The 20,650-nt window shown below is 33.8% G+C and overlaps 1 protein-coding gene across 1 annotated transcript; it reads right to left on the bottom strand.

Moving 5' to 3' along the window:
- Positions 1–405: 405 nt before the first annotated feature.
- LOC133176475 (protein dispatched homolog 3-like) lies at positions 406–19,990 on the bottom strand. The gene is made up of 10 exons (XM_061311592.1): positions 19,611–19,990; positions 8,530–10,322; positions 7,491–7,715; positions 7,265–7,387; positions 4,857–4,982; positions 3,043–3,166; positions 2,718–2,845; positions 2,221–2,298; positions 1,700–1,870; positions 406–1,188 (listed from the first exon to the last, which is right to left on the bottom strand). Exons 1-10 carry the CDS (start codon positions 19,780–19,782, stop codon positions 808–810), a joined length of 3,321 nt encoding a protein of 1,106 aa, XP_061167576.1. The 5' UTR covers positions 19,783–19,990; the 3' UTR covers positions 406–807.
- Between the last annotated feature and the right edge of the window lie 660 nt (positions 19,991–20,650).

Below are 20,650 nucleotides of genomic sequence, written 5' to 3'. Positions count from 1 at the left end.
TTATTTCACGCATGTTTGTACTATTAAGGTTATAGAGAGAGAGAGAGAGAGAGAGACTTGTTTTGAGTCTGTTCAAAGAAGTATTTTAACAATGTACTCATTATATGTCTAAAGGCAGATTTCAGGGAGCTCTCTCCTCAACAACCACCCCCCATTCCAGCCACTCACCTACCCCCTAAAGTTAAACAATCTTAATTTTTTTACCTGGAGTAATGATCCCTCAGTAACTTCTGTAAACTCTGAAAATTTAAATATCAAAATAGCATTTAAGGTGTAACATAACTAGATGTTTAACAGCATAATGTACATGTTTTGTTCCTACCCTATCATGTTTGCTTATACTCTGTGTACCGAAAATTTGTTCTTTTTCTCAGAAATATACAGCTTTCATAAGAAGGGAACGCATTGATTTCATATTTTATTAAAAAAGTAACAAGGAAACAATCCATTCATAGGAACAATTAAAAAAATTTTGGATAAATTCGAACTGAAATATACCCTTGGCCTTTCATTTAAATATAGCATCCATCCATTGACAGATACATGTAAAGGTATAACATTCACAGTACATCAACACGACGGTTGGATTTTTCTGGCACTCTTAGGATTTAAAGCATGATGCCAACAATAAAAGTTTAACAAAAACAAGGACTTCTCTACTTAGATTACTCAGTCCCGGACAACAATAAAAATAGAGATTCTATCAAATATTGAAATGATGGACACAATGAACAATCTCACAACGATTTGAAACGACACAATATTTAACGACGTTTCCCGTCATTTCCAAGGATCAGTGGATCAACTTCATCGCTTGGAATCAGTCCTTTGGCACCTTGAACGACATTTTTGAAACAAGACTTTCAAATTTCCAGTATTGTTCTGTGGGCCGAGTAACCCCACTAGCAATGTAAACAATCCTAATGAAAATATAAGAGAAAACCCGATTGTGCAAAACATAAATACGCCGAATTGCATAAAGAATTGGATTTCTGCCGCAAACATAAATAAAGCTGCTCCCAGAGTAGTGCATGCGCCGGAGAAAACTGAAGACCCCATTTCCTCTAGCATGTCAAGTGTCCGGTTGTATCTGTCTTTGTGAAGAGAGAGAGTGTATCCTTCCGCCAAGTGCACAACAAAATCCACCGCTAGGCCGACTACCAGACACATATTTAATGACGTCAACAACTGAAACAGAGTTACAATGGAACATTCTAATTAATACTAAATGAAATAGTATAAAATTCAAAAACTTTGATGTAATCAGAATAATCATTTCAGGGTTTTTTTCTTAACTTTTAAATGAAATATGAAGATAACGAACAGTATTCAATCTCGAAGTCCAATGAAACGATACAAATTTGGAGCAGAGCAAACACGGACCTCAAAATTTAGAGGTGGGATCAGGTGCCATGGAGGAGTGAGCATCCCCTGCCGACCGGTCACACCCGCCGTGTGCTCCTTGTCATGATCGGGAAAAACCGGAAAAATCCGTAGACAGTTCAGTGTATAAATAATGGCCTTACAATTTGTATGAAAAACATCAGTCAGCATATGACTCAATGATAGGTTGTATGTGCTGATAAGGTCATTTTATCGATGGAAAAACTTGCGAAAAGATGACTTCAAACGAGACTGTTGATATCCAACAAAATCCATATTTTTTAGTATCTTCTCTAAATTGTACATGTATATCTACCCCTAGTTTCCAGCCAGCCAGTGGAATGACCCCAATGACACAGACAGTGGTACAACAGATAGAAAATGTGGCGAGGAAACCGATCACGAAGTTCATGGTGGACAAAGAGAGAATGGGGAAGGCGAGACACACCCCGATCACGATTCCAAGTAAGGCGTTGTCTGCAAGTTTCTGCAAGTTAAATAAATTAACAATGAATGTAACACATGAAAAAAAAGATATGCAGAACTATGGACGAATACCAAAGATACATATTATTAATGATAATTTTTGTTTAACCAATCAATTCTGCAGACATCTAAACTGTATAGTCTACAGAGTAAAACGCGCTTAAATCGAAGTGCTAGGGAAGAAACAATTTTGATTCGTTATAAACGTAATAAATTATATCCCCTACTTTTTATTACTAGTATTAGTAGTTTTAAATCTACAGGGAATAAAAATGACTTCGCTGTAAGTGTAAATACATGTACATTATAAGCGTGTTCTCTGTAACCATGATTTACTGTTTATTTGCTGACCTTAAGGACATAGATCCAATGCCATGTTTGTTTGGTCAGTTGGACGGCACTATTGACTCCTGTTGGCATTGTCTTCATCTAAAACCAAAGTGCATAAAAATTAACGTCATATAATCAGCCTTCATTAATTATGGTTCGGATCCAGGAAAAAATACTTTTCATTCAAGTATGCTTCTACATTTGTCGTGATATGATGGTAATAACATGTATATCATTTTTTCGAACTAAAATTGCCAGACTGAGCAGTTGTTGAATACATAAAATTTCTGACTTTGTCTCTACAGAGCAATATTTAACGAGAGAAGCCGAATTACTGTCAACTTATGGAAATAGGTGACAATTATAAATATCAGTAATCACATTAAATGTTTATGTGGACATTAAAATGAGGTCGGTTTAAAATTAATATGTACTCGCACTAAAATGATTAACAGCACCTTTTAATTTCAGGTGTGTGTTTTATTTATTTCTATATATATAGTTATTATTTTTCACACCTTGTTTTCAATGAGTTTCTCCCACTTCTCAATTAAAGGTATACCAGTCGAGTACCCAGTTATCCGTTTATTGATGGTAGTATTCACCTGCACAGCAAGGTATTTCAACTTGTTCCCGTAGTATATTGCTAAGAGAGAGGAAAACCTTGTCATTGTATAGAATAACATTTTTAAGGGTACATAGTGTTTGAATGACTGGGGTAACAGTGTGAAAAACCCCTATTGACCGTTTACACCCGCGCAAATACGAGATACTGAAATAAGTTCTTGAACTTGTTTATCATTTTCAGTGTAAAAAAGGTGTTTTTATTTTATGGACACTCACAGTTATCTGTTTTGAGTTGTTTGCTGAATGTTGTCTTTTCTTCTCCAAACAGATCATTGTACACACCGTAGTCTGCCGTGTAGTTCCCAGAATAGCCCGCATACATCCAGTACTGCATAGGGATCTGAAAAACCAAAGCCAGGAATCAATAAAAGAAGACAAAGGAATTTTGAAACTATTTAGATTAAGTAAACTAGTACAACCCCATACTAGTATAACAAACTCTTCAACCAATTAAATATCACCATAGCAGAAGTTCAACATTCTGAATTTAAGAATTTATAACCTTGTGCTAAAAGAAATAACCCTAAAATTGGTTTCAATCAATTTCCTGTATAAAAACCTACTGCTTGCTTTACCTCAAATTGTACTCCATATTTTCAAATGTTAGTATGCTTTTTTGTTTTCTTGAATCTCAGTTTTATTTCCATTTTTTATATTTAAAAATATGATCTTAAGTGCAGAAAAGAATACATTGAATTGAGGAAGGGTTGTTCATCTAAATGGAGAGTGAAATATCTGTTTTTATTCATATATAAATAATTATATTGTTTTAAATAGGTACACTGTAAATCATTGAGCCAGACGGAAAACAGATGCCAAAAATATATTTAAGGAAAATATATAAAAATAAATTAGTTATCCTAGATATATAAGGTTAAAGCGGATGCTATGAGGAAAAGTTATGTTGTGCATGCGCCAATATACTAAACAAGTCGCTTCTGAGACAACTCGCCCCTAGGACAATTTACATTGCTCTTGAATCAGAACTCAACAACTGCCGAAACAACTCGCCTTGGTAGTTTTTTTTTACCCTGCTCTTGAGCAAAATAGTTCACGTCCAATAATGATTCATGTTGGTTTTCTACTTTTTAATTCTAAAGGTTGAGGGCAAGGCTACACATTGAGGATGTTCCCATATAAAATAATATATAAATAAGACTGACCATGGCTTTGTTGTTCCTGAAACATTCTTCCTATATATTCTTATATGGAACTTTGATTGCCCATTGTGGCCCCACCCTACCCTAGGGGGTCATGATTTGAACAAACTTCTAACTACTTGATAATGTTTCCATATATAACTATATGATTAACCATGACTTTGCTGTTGTTGAGAGATTTTTAAAAGAATTTTTCCTATATACCCCTATGCTAAATTTTGATCGCCTATTGTGGCCTCGCCCTACTTTGGGAGATCAAGATTTGAACAAACTTGGTGCGTATTTTTTGAGAAGAAGATTTTTGAAAGAGGGTATGACCTTTCATTTGAATAAACTTGAATCTCCCTTTCACACAAAAATGCTTTGTAGCAAGTTTGGTTGACATTGGCTCAGTGGTTATGAGAAGAATATGGAATTGTGAGAGTTTGCTACAAAAACAACGAGACGACAACGACAGACAACGGACAAATTTCGATCAGAAAAGCTCACTTGAGCCTTTGGCTTAGGTGAGCTGAAAACCCAGCCTTTTACATTTTGATACACGTAGAGTTTTTTTTATAATTATTTATGTATGCGTGTATCTGTATAAAAACGAAGTATTGTATAAAAATGGATATTAATTCAGAACAAACGAATTACTTTTATCACCTGGGTTTATTCTGGGTGAATGAAGTAATATCACTTAACAAAGTATATGCTGAAACGTAAAATCAATAAACACTGAAGCTTTACTTAACACTGATGACGAGAGAATCAACAATTATACATTAAAAATATTTTATATACATGTAGTAATGTGAAAACAAAATATAATGATACAAATTAAATTATATATATATATATATATATATAAAAAATCATTGCCCTTACCGACAGCCAGTCTGTATATGAAGAGAATCCAGTAGGGTCGTAATAGGTTGGTTGAGCGTTCATGAATGACAGCATTCTTGCTGAATCCCAGGGCAGCGACAGGTTCAACCCGCCTATAGAAAGCGACTGTAAAGGCAACAGATAAAGATGAAAGACAGATCCAGGAATAACCACTTAAAAGAATAGAAAATTCGACTCAAAAATATTTGGCAAGCAAAAGAAAAAATGAACAAGAGGCCCAAGGGCCTTAACGGTCATCTGAGTATAAAACAACAATCCATAGAGGATCTATAGAGTATAAAATAAACTGATAGAAGAAGCTTTTGAAAATCTTTGATCGTCCATTGTGGCCCTACCTATTTCCAGAGTCATGATTTGAACAAACTTGAATCTATACTACCTGAGGATGTTTCCATGTAAATATAACCAATCGTGGTTTTGCTGTTCTTGAGAAAAAAAAAATTCAAGATTTTTCCTACGTATTCCAATGTAAAATTTTCATTGTCCATTGTGGCCCCACCCTACCCCTGGGGATCATGATTTTAACAAATTTGAATCTACACTACCTGAAGATGTTTCCATATAACTTTCATCTTTCTTGACCCAGTGGTTCTGGAGAAGAAGATTTTTATAGATTTTTTCTATGTATTTCTATGTAAAACTTTGATCGTCCATTGCGGCCCCACCTTACCCCTGGGGGTAATGATTTTAACAAACTTGAATCTACACTACCTGAAGATGTTTCCACGTAAGTTTCATCTTTCTTGGCCCAGTGGTTTTGGAGAAGAAGATTTTTTTTTCAATATATTCCCATGTAAAACTTTGATCAAACATTGTGGACCCGCCCTACACCTGGGGGTCATGATTTGAACAAAATTGAATCTTCACTACCTAAGGATGTTTCAATATAAGTTTCATCTTTCTTGGCCCAGTGGTTCTGGAGAAGATTTTTATAGATTTTTTCTATGTAAAACTTTGATCGTCCATTGCGGCCCCACCTTACCCCTGGGGGTTATGAATTTAACAAACTTGAATCTACACTACCTGAAGATGTTTCCATATAAGTTTCATCTTTCTTGGCCTAGTGGTTTTGGAGAAGATTTTTTTTTTCAATATATTCCCATGTAAAACTTTGATCAAACATTGTGGACCCGCCCTACCCCTGGGGGTCATGATTTGAACAAAATTGAATCTTCACTACCTAAGGATGTTTCCAAATAAATTTCATCTTTCTTGGCCCAGTGGTTCTTGAGAAAAGACTTTTAAAGATTTTTTCTATGTAAAACTTTGATCGTCCATTGTGGCCCCACCCTACCCCTGGGGGTTATGATTTTAAGAAACCTGAGTCAACACTACCTGATGATGTTTCCATATAAGTTTCATCTTACCTGGTCCAGCGGTTCTTGAGAAGATTTTTAAAAGATACCATTAATTTTTCACTAATTCTTAATTATCTCCCCTTGGAAAAAGGCTTGGCCCTTCATTTGAACAAACTTGAATCAGCATTACCTACGGATACTTTGTGGCAAGATTGGTGGAAATTGGCCCAGTGGCTCTTGAGAAGAATTCGAAAATGTGAAAAGTTTACACACGACGCACACCCGCGCGACGACGGACGAAAATAGATAGAGATAGGTCACCTGAGTGACTCAGGTGACCTAAAAACGCGAAAAACCCATTTCGTTGAGGGGGAATGTTAACTGAAATACCAAAGAAAATTGTTATAATTGAGATTTAATTTTTCACTTTCTAATTTGGCCAACCGTTGGCATTTTTCTGGCATGTTCGCCCATCTTTAATTTATAATAATTACATTTTCTAACAGCCGTAAATTTTTATCTCCAGTAAAGTTCAAAAGAACAATATCTTTCGAAAATTTCACTTCGATATCATACACTTCATTAAAGTTTTCGCGAATTCGGATAAAAATGTCTTGGTTGGAAATGTATATTTTAACCACAAGATATTTTTAGTTTATGTTTGTCTCACGCGCAACTCCAATACAAAGGTTTCATAACCTGTGCGAGTTAGTTACCGTTTTTTGCACTCAAGTTCCTAAACATTTTTAGTTGTCAAAAGACATAAAGATTGCCGAATTTGTTTTGACATTCAAAGATTAAGGAACTGGAGTAAGAGAAAAAACTGTTACTAACGAGCACATTTTATGGTACCTTTTTCTCCTTTTGCAAAACTCAATTACTTCAACGTATATGTACATTATTACTTCGCTTATCATGGCAACCGATCAAATACTCGTTTTCTTACATTAGAGAAACAAATAAGAATCAAAGTGTGGGAGTGATAAGACATAAAGCGCCAACAAGTGACCAAAAAAATTCTTCAATACAAACTGGAACTTTGGTATTTATGCAACGATTCGGATCTTCTCTGACAACTGATGTTTTTACCTTTAGATATGTATCAAGATCTCTTGTGAAGCAAGCGACTTCTGGATTCCCAGATATGTCTGTTTTTATTTTGTACATACTCAATTCTGACGGTGACATACTGTAGAACGAGTTACAGAAACTCTGGAATAAAAAGGTCAAAAATATATAACAAGAAATTATGAGTTGTCTACATATTAGTTAAAAAACGGAAAGGGAATTAAAGACTTAAAATCATCAAACAAACCATTAAAGCCAGCTGGTTGTCTAGAGGGTTTGGATTAAAGGAGGAGTCGTACACTTGGTTACCTCGACAATCTACGGATGAGAAATGACAATCACTCCGGTCTTTTTCAGAGATTCCCCAAACAATATAGATTTTCACCAAATTGTCGTCCACATTCTTAACAAATGAATACAACTCTTTGTTTTGGGCTTTTGTGTAGAAGTGAGATTTCTTGTAGATCTGAAGCTAAAAGATATAGAAGAAAAAAACTTTAGACATCTTTGACGACAGTAGATCGGCACTTTCCACTCTTTCTTTTTTCTCGTGCCGAGTGGCAAGTGCCTGTAGGATAGAAGTGAAACATCGAGATCTGTTTTCAAAGATTTGCATAATATATCAATATAATGAATGAAAGAGATCCTTATGTTTATTTGTCATATTGTGGAGATTTTGTTCAGTGTACATTAATCAAAGTGTCACAACTTCATCAAACACAATATACTGTAAATACACATTATACTGCTGAATCATCAATATTCGTGGGGGGACTAATGTTCGAGGGTCACCTTTACCCACGAAGTTACATCTCATCGAACGATAACTTTTTCAACGTACCAGTTCATTGAATCTTCTGTTTGTTTTTTTATTGTTTAACGTCCCTCTCTAGAATTTTTCACTCATATGGAGACGCCGCCACTTATCGGTGGATAGCTAGAAATTTTGACCTATACTCGGGACTCAGGGCCATTGAGCAGTGAGGGATCTTTTTCGTGCCAGCACCTACCGCGACACGGGACCTCGGTTTATACAGTCTCATCCGAAGGACGGTCTCCACGTCGCACAGTGGGATTCGAACCCGCGACGTAAGGATCGACTCCTTACTCCGCGACTCTAGAGCGAACGCTCTAACCACTGCGCCACGCGGGCGATTTAAATCTTCTGTACAATCTTCTGTACATACAAAATACCCCCAACAGAACCATTAATACTTTGATTGCTAACATTCACCCCTCGCGAATTAAAATGATTCCACAGTACTGTACATGTAGCATTATCTAACCTCTTCGTTATCTGGCTGTAGAGTGGACGCAGAGTAGGCGAGGAACGCTACCACGACAGCATAGACGGGAATAGCAATACATCTTGTGATTTTGTTCGTTATGAAGCGGAGGTAATAGTCTCTGAAAAACACTGTCAATTTTTTCTGCTTCTTTTTATGCAAGGCTTTGACAACCAATGAGTCTTGTGTGTTCTTGTTCTCTGACGTTATGATAGTTCCGTTAGCAGAAGGTTTACCATTTGCAATAAACCCATTTGCATGTCCATTCAGATTAGCGGATTTGCCATTTGCTATTCCATTGGCATAGCTACTTGATAGCGTAGATTTTTCTTTAATGTTGGAAACGGGATTTCCATTGACGGTAACATTAACAACACTTCCATTAGTGCCACCCTTAGGTAACTTTGTGTCTTCCACGGTTAATTCTAATTCTTTTATAACAAACACCTCGTTAGTTACGCCAGTTTTAGTCTTCTCTGAAGTGGTTTCATCCTCTTTCTCCTTGCATTTTCGACAACAAGGACAGTTCCACTGTTCAAATTTCAAATGATACACTGTTATCACAGTAGGGAAGAATATAATCACAGACATATAATTGTAAATAACAAGTACTCCGGAAAAAATACCAAAGGATCGAGTGGCTAGAAGTGAAAAAATGGAACTGGAGAAAAAGGCAACGGCCGTGGTTAGTGACGTGATAAACATGCTGAGGACGGACTTTGAGTAAGCATCTGACAGACGATGTGCGAGACTTGGGTACGTGGAAAACGCTGTAAGTCGCCAGTTATCATAAAACACGAAAAGGTCATCCGCTCCAATACCCAAAATGATAAAAATGGACAAGATATGAAAGAAACCGAAATATTGAAAGTCAATAACACCCGTATATATAATATTTGTTCCTAAAAAACTTAAAAGAATGCTTAGAATGGCAAATCCGGCGATCCAAAAAGACCTGGTGTGAAACAACATAAAACAAAAGATGAATAGCATACTGCCAACGGCACATAACATGTCCAAAATGGCTTGTTTGAGAGTATCCGACAACCACAAATTAGTGCAGAAGAAGTAAAATTTAAAGTCGTCTGTAGACTCGTCTACATATTTTTTCAGTTTTGTCTGAATACCATCTTTTAAATAAGTCAAAGCTTGCTTTTTCCATGTATCTGCTAAGCACTTAGTAGAGCCATTTATGGAACATCCTACTCGCAAAATTGATCGTGTGATAGTTCCATGCGCATGTGTAGCAGTCAAGCTATATCCTTTGGGAAGAAAGAACTGAAAATCTTCCTTAGTGGCATTGTTTGTGAAAGCTTCATAAAGAACGGCAGCTATGTTATTAAAGTTAGGGTCGTCTAATGTAGCGCTAACTTGTTTGTATGTTCCATCGAAATACCTCAAAACAGACTTAAAAGGTTTACAAGCTAGTGTGTCGTTGTGCGTCATACAAACAGAGGAATAGGATGTTGAACTGGCCAGATCGTTTTCAATATTATGTATCCTCTGCAAGTTGGCTTTCGTGAAGATATTTCCTCCGTCTGTGTCGTAAAACAAGTCAATTGAAGAGAACACTGAAAAAAGACCTCTCTCTTGCACAACCTGTTGTGAAAGAGTCCTCTTAATTTTATTGCTGTAGCTGTCTTTGTCCTGCCAAGCGTAATCTCTTACTCTGTACGGAATGTCATAAAGCTCCATCGGAAGTTTCTCGAAGTTTGTTGGAAAGAGGTTGAACCCTGTTGCTAGGAGAATTCCGGATATAATCACCATGGCAATGTGACACGACAAAGTTATTACTGCAAAAAAAGGGGAGAAATTAATTTGTTGATTTTGAAAAGATATAAGTAGAGTGCCAAAATCATGAATTTTAAAGGGTTACACAAAGTGCAATTAGTAAACCATGCAGGGTCATTTTTACTATAGATTGTTGGTCGAATGAATTTCTAAATCGCTAACTCTATGCTCCACACTAATAGCTATATTATAGTTTAACCTAACTATATCAAAAAAAATCATGGATGTACTTTCAAAAAGGAAAATATAATCGAGGCATTCATTTTGAAGAGTCTAAATCACAAAGTACATGTTTAAAATTCGTTTTAATTAGATCCTCTTCCTAGGTTTTGTTGGTTGCTGGACAATAATAGACAAGTATAGACAATTATAGTTTATTTCCAATCAAGCCCCCCCCCCCTCCCCCAGAGAGGCATGAAAGATACCATAATAAACGAAGGCAGTACTAGTAATCAATTATGAGATAAAATAAAATTGTGTAAAAGTAACATACATACAAATCAAGTCGCCGTGCTTTACAATGTTATATTAAATGATTAGAGAGATAATTTCCAAGTTGAAGTAAGACATTAATATGTTCACATTTAATGATCCAAAAATATTTTTGAGAACTATATATGATATTTAAAGGATGAGTGCACTTAAGCTATGAGAGTTGGATCCCGGTGCTTTGCCAATGATAAATTTCCGAAATTTATAAACTTTTTGAAACAGAATTATTAAACAATATCTTAAGAGCAGGGTTTGATATATTATATCACATAAAAATATTAAATAATGCTGAGCGACACTGGTTTTTGCGACAGGAGTCTAGCAGTTTTGTCACATTTCTATTGTTATTCATATGCACACCAGTTTTCAACGACATTGTTTACATCAAGCCGCAATTTGTCCATTCTTCTCATTTGCACAGAATGTGAATTTTGATTTAAACTTATACATATCCAAAGGGCAATGTTGGACAATTTGCGGCTCATATGTAATTTTTTAAAAAAAATCTCCAAACTACGGTCGGGTTAGCTACTAAATTAACAGGTCACCGAGTGTCAACCTATTTTGACCTGTTTGATATTATAATCACTTTACTCACGTGACATTCCACTGTTCGATATGCTTTCATTGTGTCTATCAATGGACTTCAGGGCTGTACACACGGATATGTATATTTAAGTACAAAATCTGACTATTTATAGACTTTTAATACGGTGAATCCTAAGATTTTTCGAATATTATAAAACTGTATTAAGAATAGGGCAATGCTCTGTTTCTTAATACAAGTCTTAACTTACCTTTCATTTTTAAACCAATCAAAAGTACTCACATTGTGGTCATCCTATTTTTATCATAACAAAAAAAAAGCACGTGGTAAATAATGGTCGACTTTAGCAGTAAAAATAACGAAAAAATTCGTTGTTTTATGGGAAGAAGATCAAAAGGAGTAACTACATGTAATTGTAAAAGGTGCTCAAATGCAGCGTTATCTATTCTAAAGAAGTTTTTATAACTACTGGGGTCTTCTCTTTGCACCTCACCTAGCGATGCATTGTGTGCACCAAGTACATATACGAGTGTTCCGCCGCTGTTTCCATTACAATGTTTTTTTTTCAGTTTTAATGCAATGCATAATACGATAACAGATACTGCTAACAGAACCTCGTTTTCCATTATTGGAAGAGAGAGAGAGAGAGATATTGCGAGGGAAACACGTAGAAATCCCTAAAGTCTATTAACAATCTAATAAAACGTATAAACGTGTGTACAGGAAAGTATTACAATACAAATATAATACTTGTATTATACAGTAACTACAAATCTCACCGTTTATACCGGCCTGAACAACTTCAAAATAATCAAGAATTTTGCGAAAATTTTATTAGGGTCTTAAAGTTTACCTTGTCTTCTTTCACTAAATTGTGTTTTTTGTCTGGTATTTTGAGGGAAATTCTGGTACTGCCAGTGCAAATCAAGTGCACGATTAGTATATAGCTGTGTTAGCTCATGTCGCCTCTGTATTATGGTCTGCAGACATCTACAGACACATCCCTAAACACTAGTATCACACCTGACAATATTTGGATTGCCGAAATGAAAGAGATATTGAAGACATAAGCGAGTGATTATCGATATAGTAACGTTGTAGAATTTTCGTTGACCATGTTTTTTAATCTGAAATATACTTGTTCCGTCAATAAAATGTTAATTTAAATTACAGATAGTTTGTATTTCTTGGAGTTTTCATGTTAACCTAGAGACTCAAATTTTTAAGTTAAAATTTTTCATGTTAACCTAGAGACTCAAATTTTTAAGTTAAAATTTTATATTTCATTTCCGAATGTTATTTATCTATACAGGCATATAATAAAATATGTATCACCGTGAGTACTACATACATGTATAATTTGTTTCACTATACGTTTGTATTACTCTACGTACTACATGTACAGTGAATTACGATTAAATGTAGTGTGACATCGAAGTCATGAACATGTGAATCTTTCTTAAAACATACATACATTCTTTGAATTGAAAAGCATTCAGCATATAAAACGAAAAATGATAAAGCTAAAGAAAAAAGAGGGGGCATTTTTTATCATATACGAAAACTTAAGATTGATCTAATTCGGTGCTAGGCATCAAACATATGGTTATGAATCATGAAAATGATCAATATGTATGGCCCTGAATCATTTATTATTTGTGTGAATCATGAAACTACACAATCTTTTTCTCCATTTAAATTCATACTGTAGAATCAATCTGGAAATAATGTGCAAATGTTTACATTCCACTTCCATGTGATTTAAATATCTCCGCCCATTTGCGGGTACCTTAAATTCGAAAGTGGTCCAGTTCAAATTTCCGGAATTTAAGGCTTATACGTGTTCTTTTCAATGACGTTGTGTGGAATTATAGCAAAATGTTTAACAAAAAATTCGAAGTATAAATATCAAAAGCATATGTATGCACAATAATCATAGATTAATTTAGCAATATAGTCTAATTTAAGGCTTAAATATGGCACGCCGATTGCTTCAAAATTATTTTCTGCACGACCTTAAGCAAAAATTACACGAGTAAGTAAAAACTTACACCAAGTGAGGAAAATATACACGAAGTTATTGAAATTTACACAAACTATAGAAAAACTGCACAATCAACTAAATATTTACACAATATAGTGAGGAAATTACACAAACGCAAGAACTGCACGAGTGAGAATACAATATCGACATAATATGCAACGCACCCTCATTGCGCACATTTCATTAATATTCATTAGAGAACAGCTCAATGTGGCTTGGATGCTTGAAACATATAAAGTAATGTGTTAGTAATCTTTTTTAAAAAATTCTTTTAAAATTCCGCTAGACTCTCAAGAATATGTACAACGTATATTATACATTTAGATAAATTGACAGGCACACAATCTTAAACTTGTAGTATATGAACACCCCCGAATAAAAAAAACATTCTACACGGAATATATATATATATATATATATATATATATATATATATATATATATATATATATATATATATATATATATATATATATGTATATATATATATATATATATATATATATATATATATATATATATATATATATATATATATATATATATATATATATATATATATATATATATATACAGTGGCGCCTCGTTTATCCGGACGCCTCTGTCCCCAACGAAATCGTCCGGATAAATGAATCATCCGGATAATTGAATCACATCTCAAAAAGCACTCTCTAAGCATGTACATTGTATTTATGCACATTCTTGTTTCAAATGTGACAGCAAAGAAAAAAAACTTTTAAATTAAATTTTGGTTTATTGTTTTAAAAGCAGTAATTGATTAAAGAAAAAAAATATATTAAAATGTAATTTACACAATAAAAAAATGGATGGGCAATTTTATGCTGAGACCTCCTATTTTAATTCACCTTCTCTTTGGCCTGTGACTTCATGGGCTGAGCAAATTTTGATCTACAGTTGTTTTATTTTGCCATATATTATAATTATTGAAGCTCATATGATATGACAGAACTGTTCAGCATCATCATTAAAAATGTTCAAATATAAACTAACCCCGAATATTCCCCGTATATTCATTATACAGGGTTTCTATAAAATTAACTGCAAGCTTACTCAAAGTATTAAAAACATTCGTATACACAAGTCATCTTCATGATTATCAATATTTTTTTTCCTACAGACGCTAAGTTTGAATTTCGATCATTAAAAATACCTTGATAAACGTAATCAACTTCTGTACGTAACACCAGTTTTATATATCTTTTCTAAAGTAATGGACGTTTGTAAACGGTAGTACATTAAATGGAGATATTTCTTCAATTATGTACCTTTCTAAACTGTCTTGTGGGGAACAAGCATTTCAAATACATCTACGTTTTTAGAAATGGAAAATAGTATTTTAAACTAACGCAATCGACATGATAAAGAGCATTACAAAATCGCTCGTTATTTATTGTTCATTTTATTTACAACTCTCCGAAATTCTCATGAATTTACCAATGTACATTCTGTTAGCAATATGATTTTGAACGGATTATTATCTAAATTCTAAAGATAAACGTGTGATTGAATTGGGGTAAACACACGCTAATTATAGACGCTATTGTTTGTAGGTCACAGGTAACCGCCTTCAAACTGACTGCATGGCCAATGTTTTTACAACAGTTAACACGAATGCAAGCTAAGTGTGAAAAAGTCGTTTCTTAAAAAATTACCGTCCGGATAAACGAGTCATTTTTCAATGAACAATTACGTTTTGTACTAGAAATTGACCGTCCGGATACGGAAGGCGAATTTCCGGATTAATGAGACAAAATAACGTGGAAAAAATCGGTACTCAAAAAATATCGTCCGGATGTTGAAGCGTCCGGATAAATGGCGTCCGGATAAACGCGGCGCCACTGTATATATATATTATATATATATATATATATATATATATATATATATATATATATATATATATATATATATATATATATATATATATATATATATATATATATATAGTATAGTATAGTATAGATAACGTAAAAAAGGGGGATGCATATTACCAGTTGTGTGTTTAATTGTTGGATTTTTTAAAGTATGCCATTCCTCTTTTGAAAGTTTGAAACAATGACATATAGGCCTAAATAAAAACAACATGTGCCATAATACAGGAGTCAACAACAAATCAAACTCTTCTCCTCCACCACCCACTGTGTGTACTTTTGGTAATAATCAAGGATGTGCATGCGTGACCTTTTCATACAGAGATCCCTCCCTGCTGCATGGTTCTGGAACGAAAGGCACTTGTACGCTAATCGATTTATAGCTATTTGACACACCAATTATACCTTTTGATTAAAGATTATTATCAATTCATACAAAGAGTTTGAAGCAATGTTGCGATCGTCTGGGTTGTGGAATTTGACCGAAAACTTTCTGGAAGTCAACAGTAAAGAAAATCGAGCGAATAATTGTGCAACTTAAATTTTAATATTGAAATGCATATCTCACTTTTTTATATTTGTATGTAACAAAGTAGTACATGTAGTCTTAACTTTTGAGCAACGTGTGGTGATTTCATAAAACTCCATGAAAATGTAGAAAAATTATACAGTCGTTTTACTTATGTGAATTAATAAAAGCTTAATTTATGTTGTTTTTGATGTACCGGCGCTAGTCTACTTTGAATGCATATAAAGGAGTTAAGAAAATTTAAAATTATAAAATACAGGCACGTAATATCTTTTTGAAACGGGGGCAGCCAAATTTATTTTGACAACCTACCTGAAAAAAACCTTGATAAACAAAAAAAAAAGGTAAAGTGTCAAAACTCGAAAATCCTATTTTGTGGGGGGAGGGGGGGGGGTTCTACTTTCTTTTCGAAACACATTATAATACCGAATTACTTTGATTTAAACTAATTACTACAACTAAAAGGGGGGTGCAACCAGCTTTTCAGTGGACATTTACAATAGAAGTATAGGTTATATTTGGAAAAAAGTGGGGAGGGGGTCCTACTGATGCTACGTGCCTGAAATATTTTTTTAAGAATTTAAGGGTACATATAATAGTCTATCGAAATCAGGATTGCAATTCAACTGAACTGTAAAGATATTGTAAGACCAAATTCAAGAAGACATACAAGATGAACTTAACCAGCTGGGACTTGGCTACACATGCATATTTATTTTCAATGCAGATTTTGACAATAATAAATTTGCACAAGGTAATAAAACAAAGATTTCTTGAGGTTTATATTCATCATATGTTTTATATTTATTCGTAGTCATGCTCGAAGTTAAACAAGACCTGGTTGATGCCATTGATGTACATGTACAATATTGCTGTAAAGCAAACATTTTAATTACTTGTACATGTATACAAAATACAAACTGCATAGATCAGGCTTTTTAACTCATAATCTGAATTTTCAAAAACGTTAGATATGCACATGAATAATCTTTTAAAAAATGGATCTTGTATCAAATATGTTCCTTGAATGTTATTGAAGATTATTTTCATTTTATAATTATACAGTCATGTTCTAATGACTATAGATTTGGGTAAAAAAAAGTATTATTACAAAAACTTAGTGTTCGGAAAATAATAAAAATTTTATGCATACGAATTCGAAATGTAAAGAGAAATTGTTATCTTGGAATATTTTTGTCAAACCTCGAGCTCCATAAAGAACATGATTTATTTGCATTATTCATGAGTGATAAAACACATTCTACGTTTTTTCTATTTATTATAATATCCATTCCCATTTTCTTATTTGTAACACTGTACGTAGATGTATTTAGTAATTCACCATGTTTTAAAATTTCTGATGTGTCATTATGGTCCAACGATTTGAAACTTTAATAAATACAAAGATTCAGATGTTGCGACTCAGTCATTCGACGAACCAGATCCGCCACTGATATGTTTTACCGGTGCCAGGATCATTTGAGTAGAGTTTTGTTATTTCATTTGGACAAAACACAAAACTGCATGTACTAAAGCACATAGAGTATATATATATATTTTCCCTTTATCTGGTCCTATTTATTAAAAGTGAAAACATATATCAAGTAATCGCCATTACGAATGAGGGTAACGGTTACCCTTAGGAATGTCTTGTTTTTTATTGAGTAGTTTATGACTGAAAATATGCGATATCATGGAAGGAATTCATAACAGTGTAGGTACAGATATCCAACCAAAATTGATATCCTCATATTTTATAAGTAAAGATACATGTGTAATTAGAAATAAAATACTTTTATGGATATCTAAGGTCAGGTAATCCCCACTTTTCAATCTTTTTGAAAATAGAAAATAAATCCAGCCAACTGAATAATTTCCTATTCCTAAATGAAGAAAAAATCTGCCCAAATGAATTCATAATTAGTACAACTGAGAAGTACCAAAATGAATTATAATCAGAAATTATTATGCCATCATTTTCATGAAGAATCCACTTCATTAATCGTTTTATTATACATATGTTAGTTATATTTTATACAAGTACTTTCCGTTAAAGTTGTATCTATCAGAGAATTTTAAAAGGCCACAGAGCGTATATTTAAAAAAAAAACTATATATTTCTATCATTTTTTTAAAGCAAGATCTGTTTATGGTTAGGAATTTAGAGTTTGCTGTGTATTGCTTTTAGTTCGGAGTCGAGTGCATCATATGCAATGGTACTTTTTCCCCCGCATTATAACACACAAACATGCGATTCCTTTCTTGCCACAATTTATGTCCGGCATCATATAATACCTCCATATTTTGGCTAGGATCTCGATCAATATAAGAAAAATATAATATCTCCGAACAACTTTTAAATTTTTTTCACACAGTTCACAAGAAAACACTTCATTCGTTCGATTGGCATCAGCTAGAAATCGGATCGAGTTTTAGCAAAGAAATAAAGAAGCAAACAAACATGCATATCATCGTCAACGCCATTTTCTCTCGATTACATTCAGCAATCATGAAGAGATAAAGAGTACAGAAAACCAAGAACACAATGAATATTCTATGTGCATAATAATGATTTGCGCAGCTGTATGCGCAGTAAAATTGTTTGTGTAATTTTTGGTTTCCTCTGCTCGTGCAGTTTTTGATTTTACGTTTTTGCATTTAATACCCCTTAATCGTGTAAAAAATTTCAGATTCGTGTATTTTTCGTTATGTTTGTGTAAAAATCTTTCAAACTATGTGCAATTTTTACCGATACGTGCATTTTTATTTTACTCGTGTATATTTTTCATCAAGCTCGTGTATAAAATCATGATCGTTGTGCAGAAAATAATTTTGAAGCAATCGGCGTGCCATACTTAAAATGGGTGGCCGAAAAGGCTCCAAATGACACTCTAAAGTGCACTCATTCTTTTAATCATGTTCATTTCTTTGTTGAAAGGACAATCTATATATAATAAAATGCATTTCATTTTCCACTACATTCAAATTACATTTTCACATATTCTTTTATCACTTTCTAGTCCAATATATCTAGTACTAGTTTCAATTTTAAGCCTGGGAGAAGAAATTCTTAATCTGGTTATGCGCCCTCTAAAGTCTAAGTTATTCAGTAATGTTAAATATTCTTCACAATGGAAATTACTTTTAAGCTTAACATAAGTGTATGTTTTGTAGTAACAATATCGACATCGTAAAAAGACTTTTCCTTTTATTTTTTTACGAATTCGGGTAAGTCATAGTAAAAAGAATTTCAGGTTATTGGCATTACTTTGCTGCAATACATAAACCAAATGTTCTTCCTTTAAATCAAAGAGAATGATCGAGACCTAGCTTTAAAGTAATAAGTCCGTGTACATTGGATTTGTCCTCATTTCCAGTCAAACGTAACGGTCGTCTTCTAGTGTTCTACACTAGTACAACTGTACTGAATAATTCATATGCAACAATCCATAAAACTTCATTGTGATATAATACTTTTATTGTCAACCACCTCATAATTTGTCGCGTTTTTTTGAAATGACTTTGGAATTTTATAAATATCACAGACATGTACTACATGTAGTCTTTTTAAAAAAATTTCTTCTGCTGTTAAAATTAATTATATGAACAGGTAACATTTTAAACTTCAGATTGAAAATTAATAAACCACACCGTTAATTTTATATCAAAAAAGGCGTCGGATAAGGTAAATTTGTACTAATAAGATTATTTAACAAAATCAATGCAAAAAACAGTAAAGACATTCTTATTTTTATTGTGCATGTAATAATGATATATTAGACTTACCAAAACACTTGACGGGGTATTTCGCCACTAGCCTACAGTAAAAGAATGGTTTCTTTTCCCTTCGAGCTCTCTCCAGTTCTTCTGTTTCGTCTTGAATTCCCTCCTTATTGGAATCCTGACTGGGGGTCACTTTCACGGGGCTGGATCCCCGGACTACGGAATCACTTATCATGATGAGGTGTCTGTGTGGAGATTCTTATCCTATACTGTTGTACAGGTTTTGTTTTTTAACACTGAAGTGGTAGATTAGTCCAGAGGTCTGTGTGGAGATTCTTATCCTACCCTTGTACAGGTTTTGTTTTTTAACACTGAAGTGGTAGGTAAGTCCAGAGGTCTGTGTGGAGATTCTTATCCTACCCTTGTACAGGTTTTGTTTTAACACTGAAGTGGTAGGTAAGTCCAGAGTAATAGTCCTCTGTCAGACAGCACTGTCATTGTTAGTCTCTCTCCTCTGCATCCAATGCCTCGATACGTTAATATTGCTTTACTGTGGTTTACTAGATAGCTGCTAGGTATTAAATAACCCGATATTAGTACACACGTACCTGTGTTCAGGTTGAATAGGGTTTTTTAAAACAGATCAGTTATACAAATCAACAAAAGACTGCGCATTTTTACGGAAAGACTTAATCCTTGGTCCGGGTACACGTGTACCATGGTAAAGACCGTCTGCTATTATTTTATGTTTCTCATTCAATTATACATGAAAAAACAAGGCGGCCATGATCCACACCCGACCATATTGGAAATTTATGCCGGTATGATTACCTTGTAGGGAAAACCGTACAACAGTGCTCACTTCCTCTTTTACGTTTGTGAGAAATCAATAAAGCCTTATTTTAAATTCTGACCTGAATGACGAAGGTAAATTATTATTTTATAGTCATTAAATACCACGTGGTTATGTCCGTGAGAGGAAATGTCGGGGAAAGTTCATTTAAATAAGTAATGTTTAGGAGAGAGAGAGAGAGAGAGAGAGAGAGAGAGAGAGAGAGAGTAAAATGTTCACAAATCAAAATTCATAAAGATAAAGATAGAAT

The sequence above is a fragment of the Saccostrea echinata genome, unplaced genomic scaffold (assembly GCF_033153115.1).
Source record: "Saccostrea echinata isolate AGI-Se365-2 ecotype Australia unplaced genomic scaffold, CSIRO_AGI_Sech_v1 ptg000002l, whole genome shotgun sequence".
Taxonomy (NCBI): Eukaryota; Metazoa; Mollusca; class Bivalvia; order Ostreida; family Ostreidae; genus Saccostrea; species Saccostrea echinata.
Note: the sequence above shows the minus strand (reverse complement) of the source record. Positions and strands in the feature narration are given on the sequence as shown.

What these genes read in the sequence shown, in the direction of transcription:
- LOC133176475 (XM_061311592.1), bottom strand. Translation starts at nt 19,782, where the DNA reads ATGATAAGTGATTCCGTAGTCCGGGGATCCAGCCCCGTGAAAGTGACC. An exon ending in ATACCCCGTCAAGTGTTTTG is followed by an intron (nt 10,323 to 19,610) that starts GTAAGTCTAATA and finishes CTTTTTTTGCAG; the next exon opens with TAATAACTTTGTCGTGTCAC. An exon ending in ATTGGATCTATGTCCTTAAG is followed by an intron (nt 1,871 to 2,220) that starts GTCAGCAAATAA and finishes TTTAACTTGCAG; the next exon opens with AAACTTGCAGACAACGCCTT.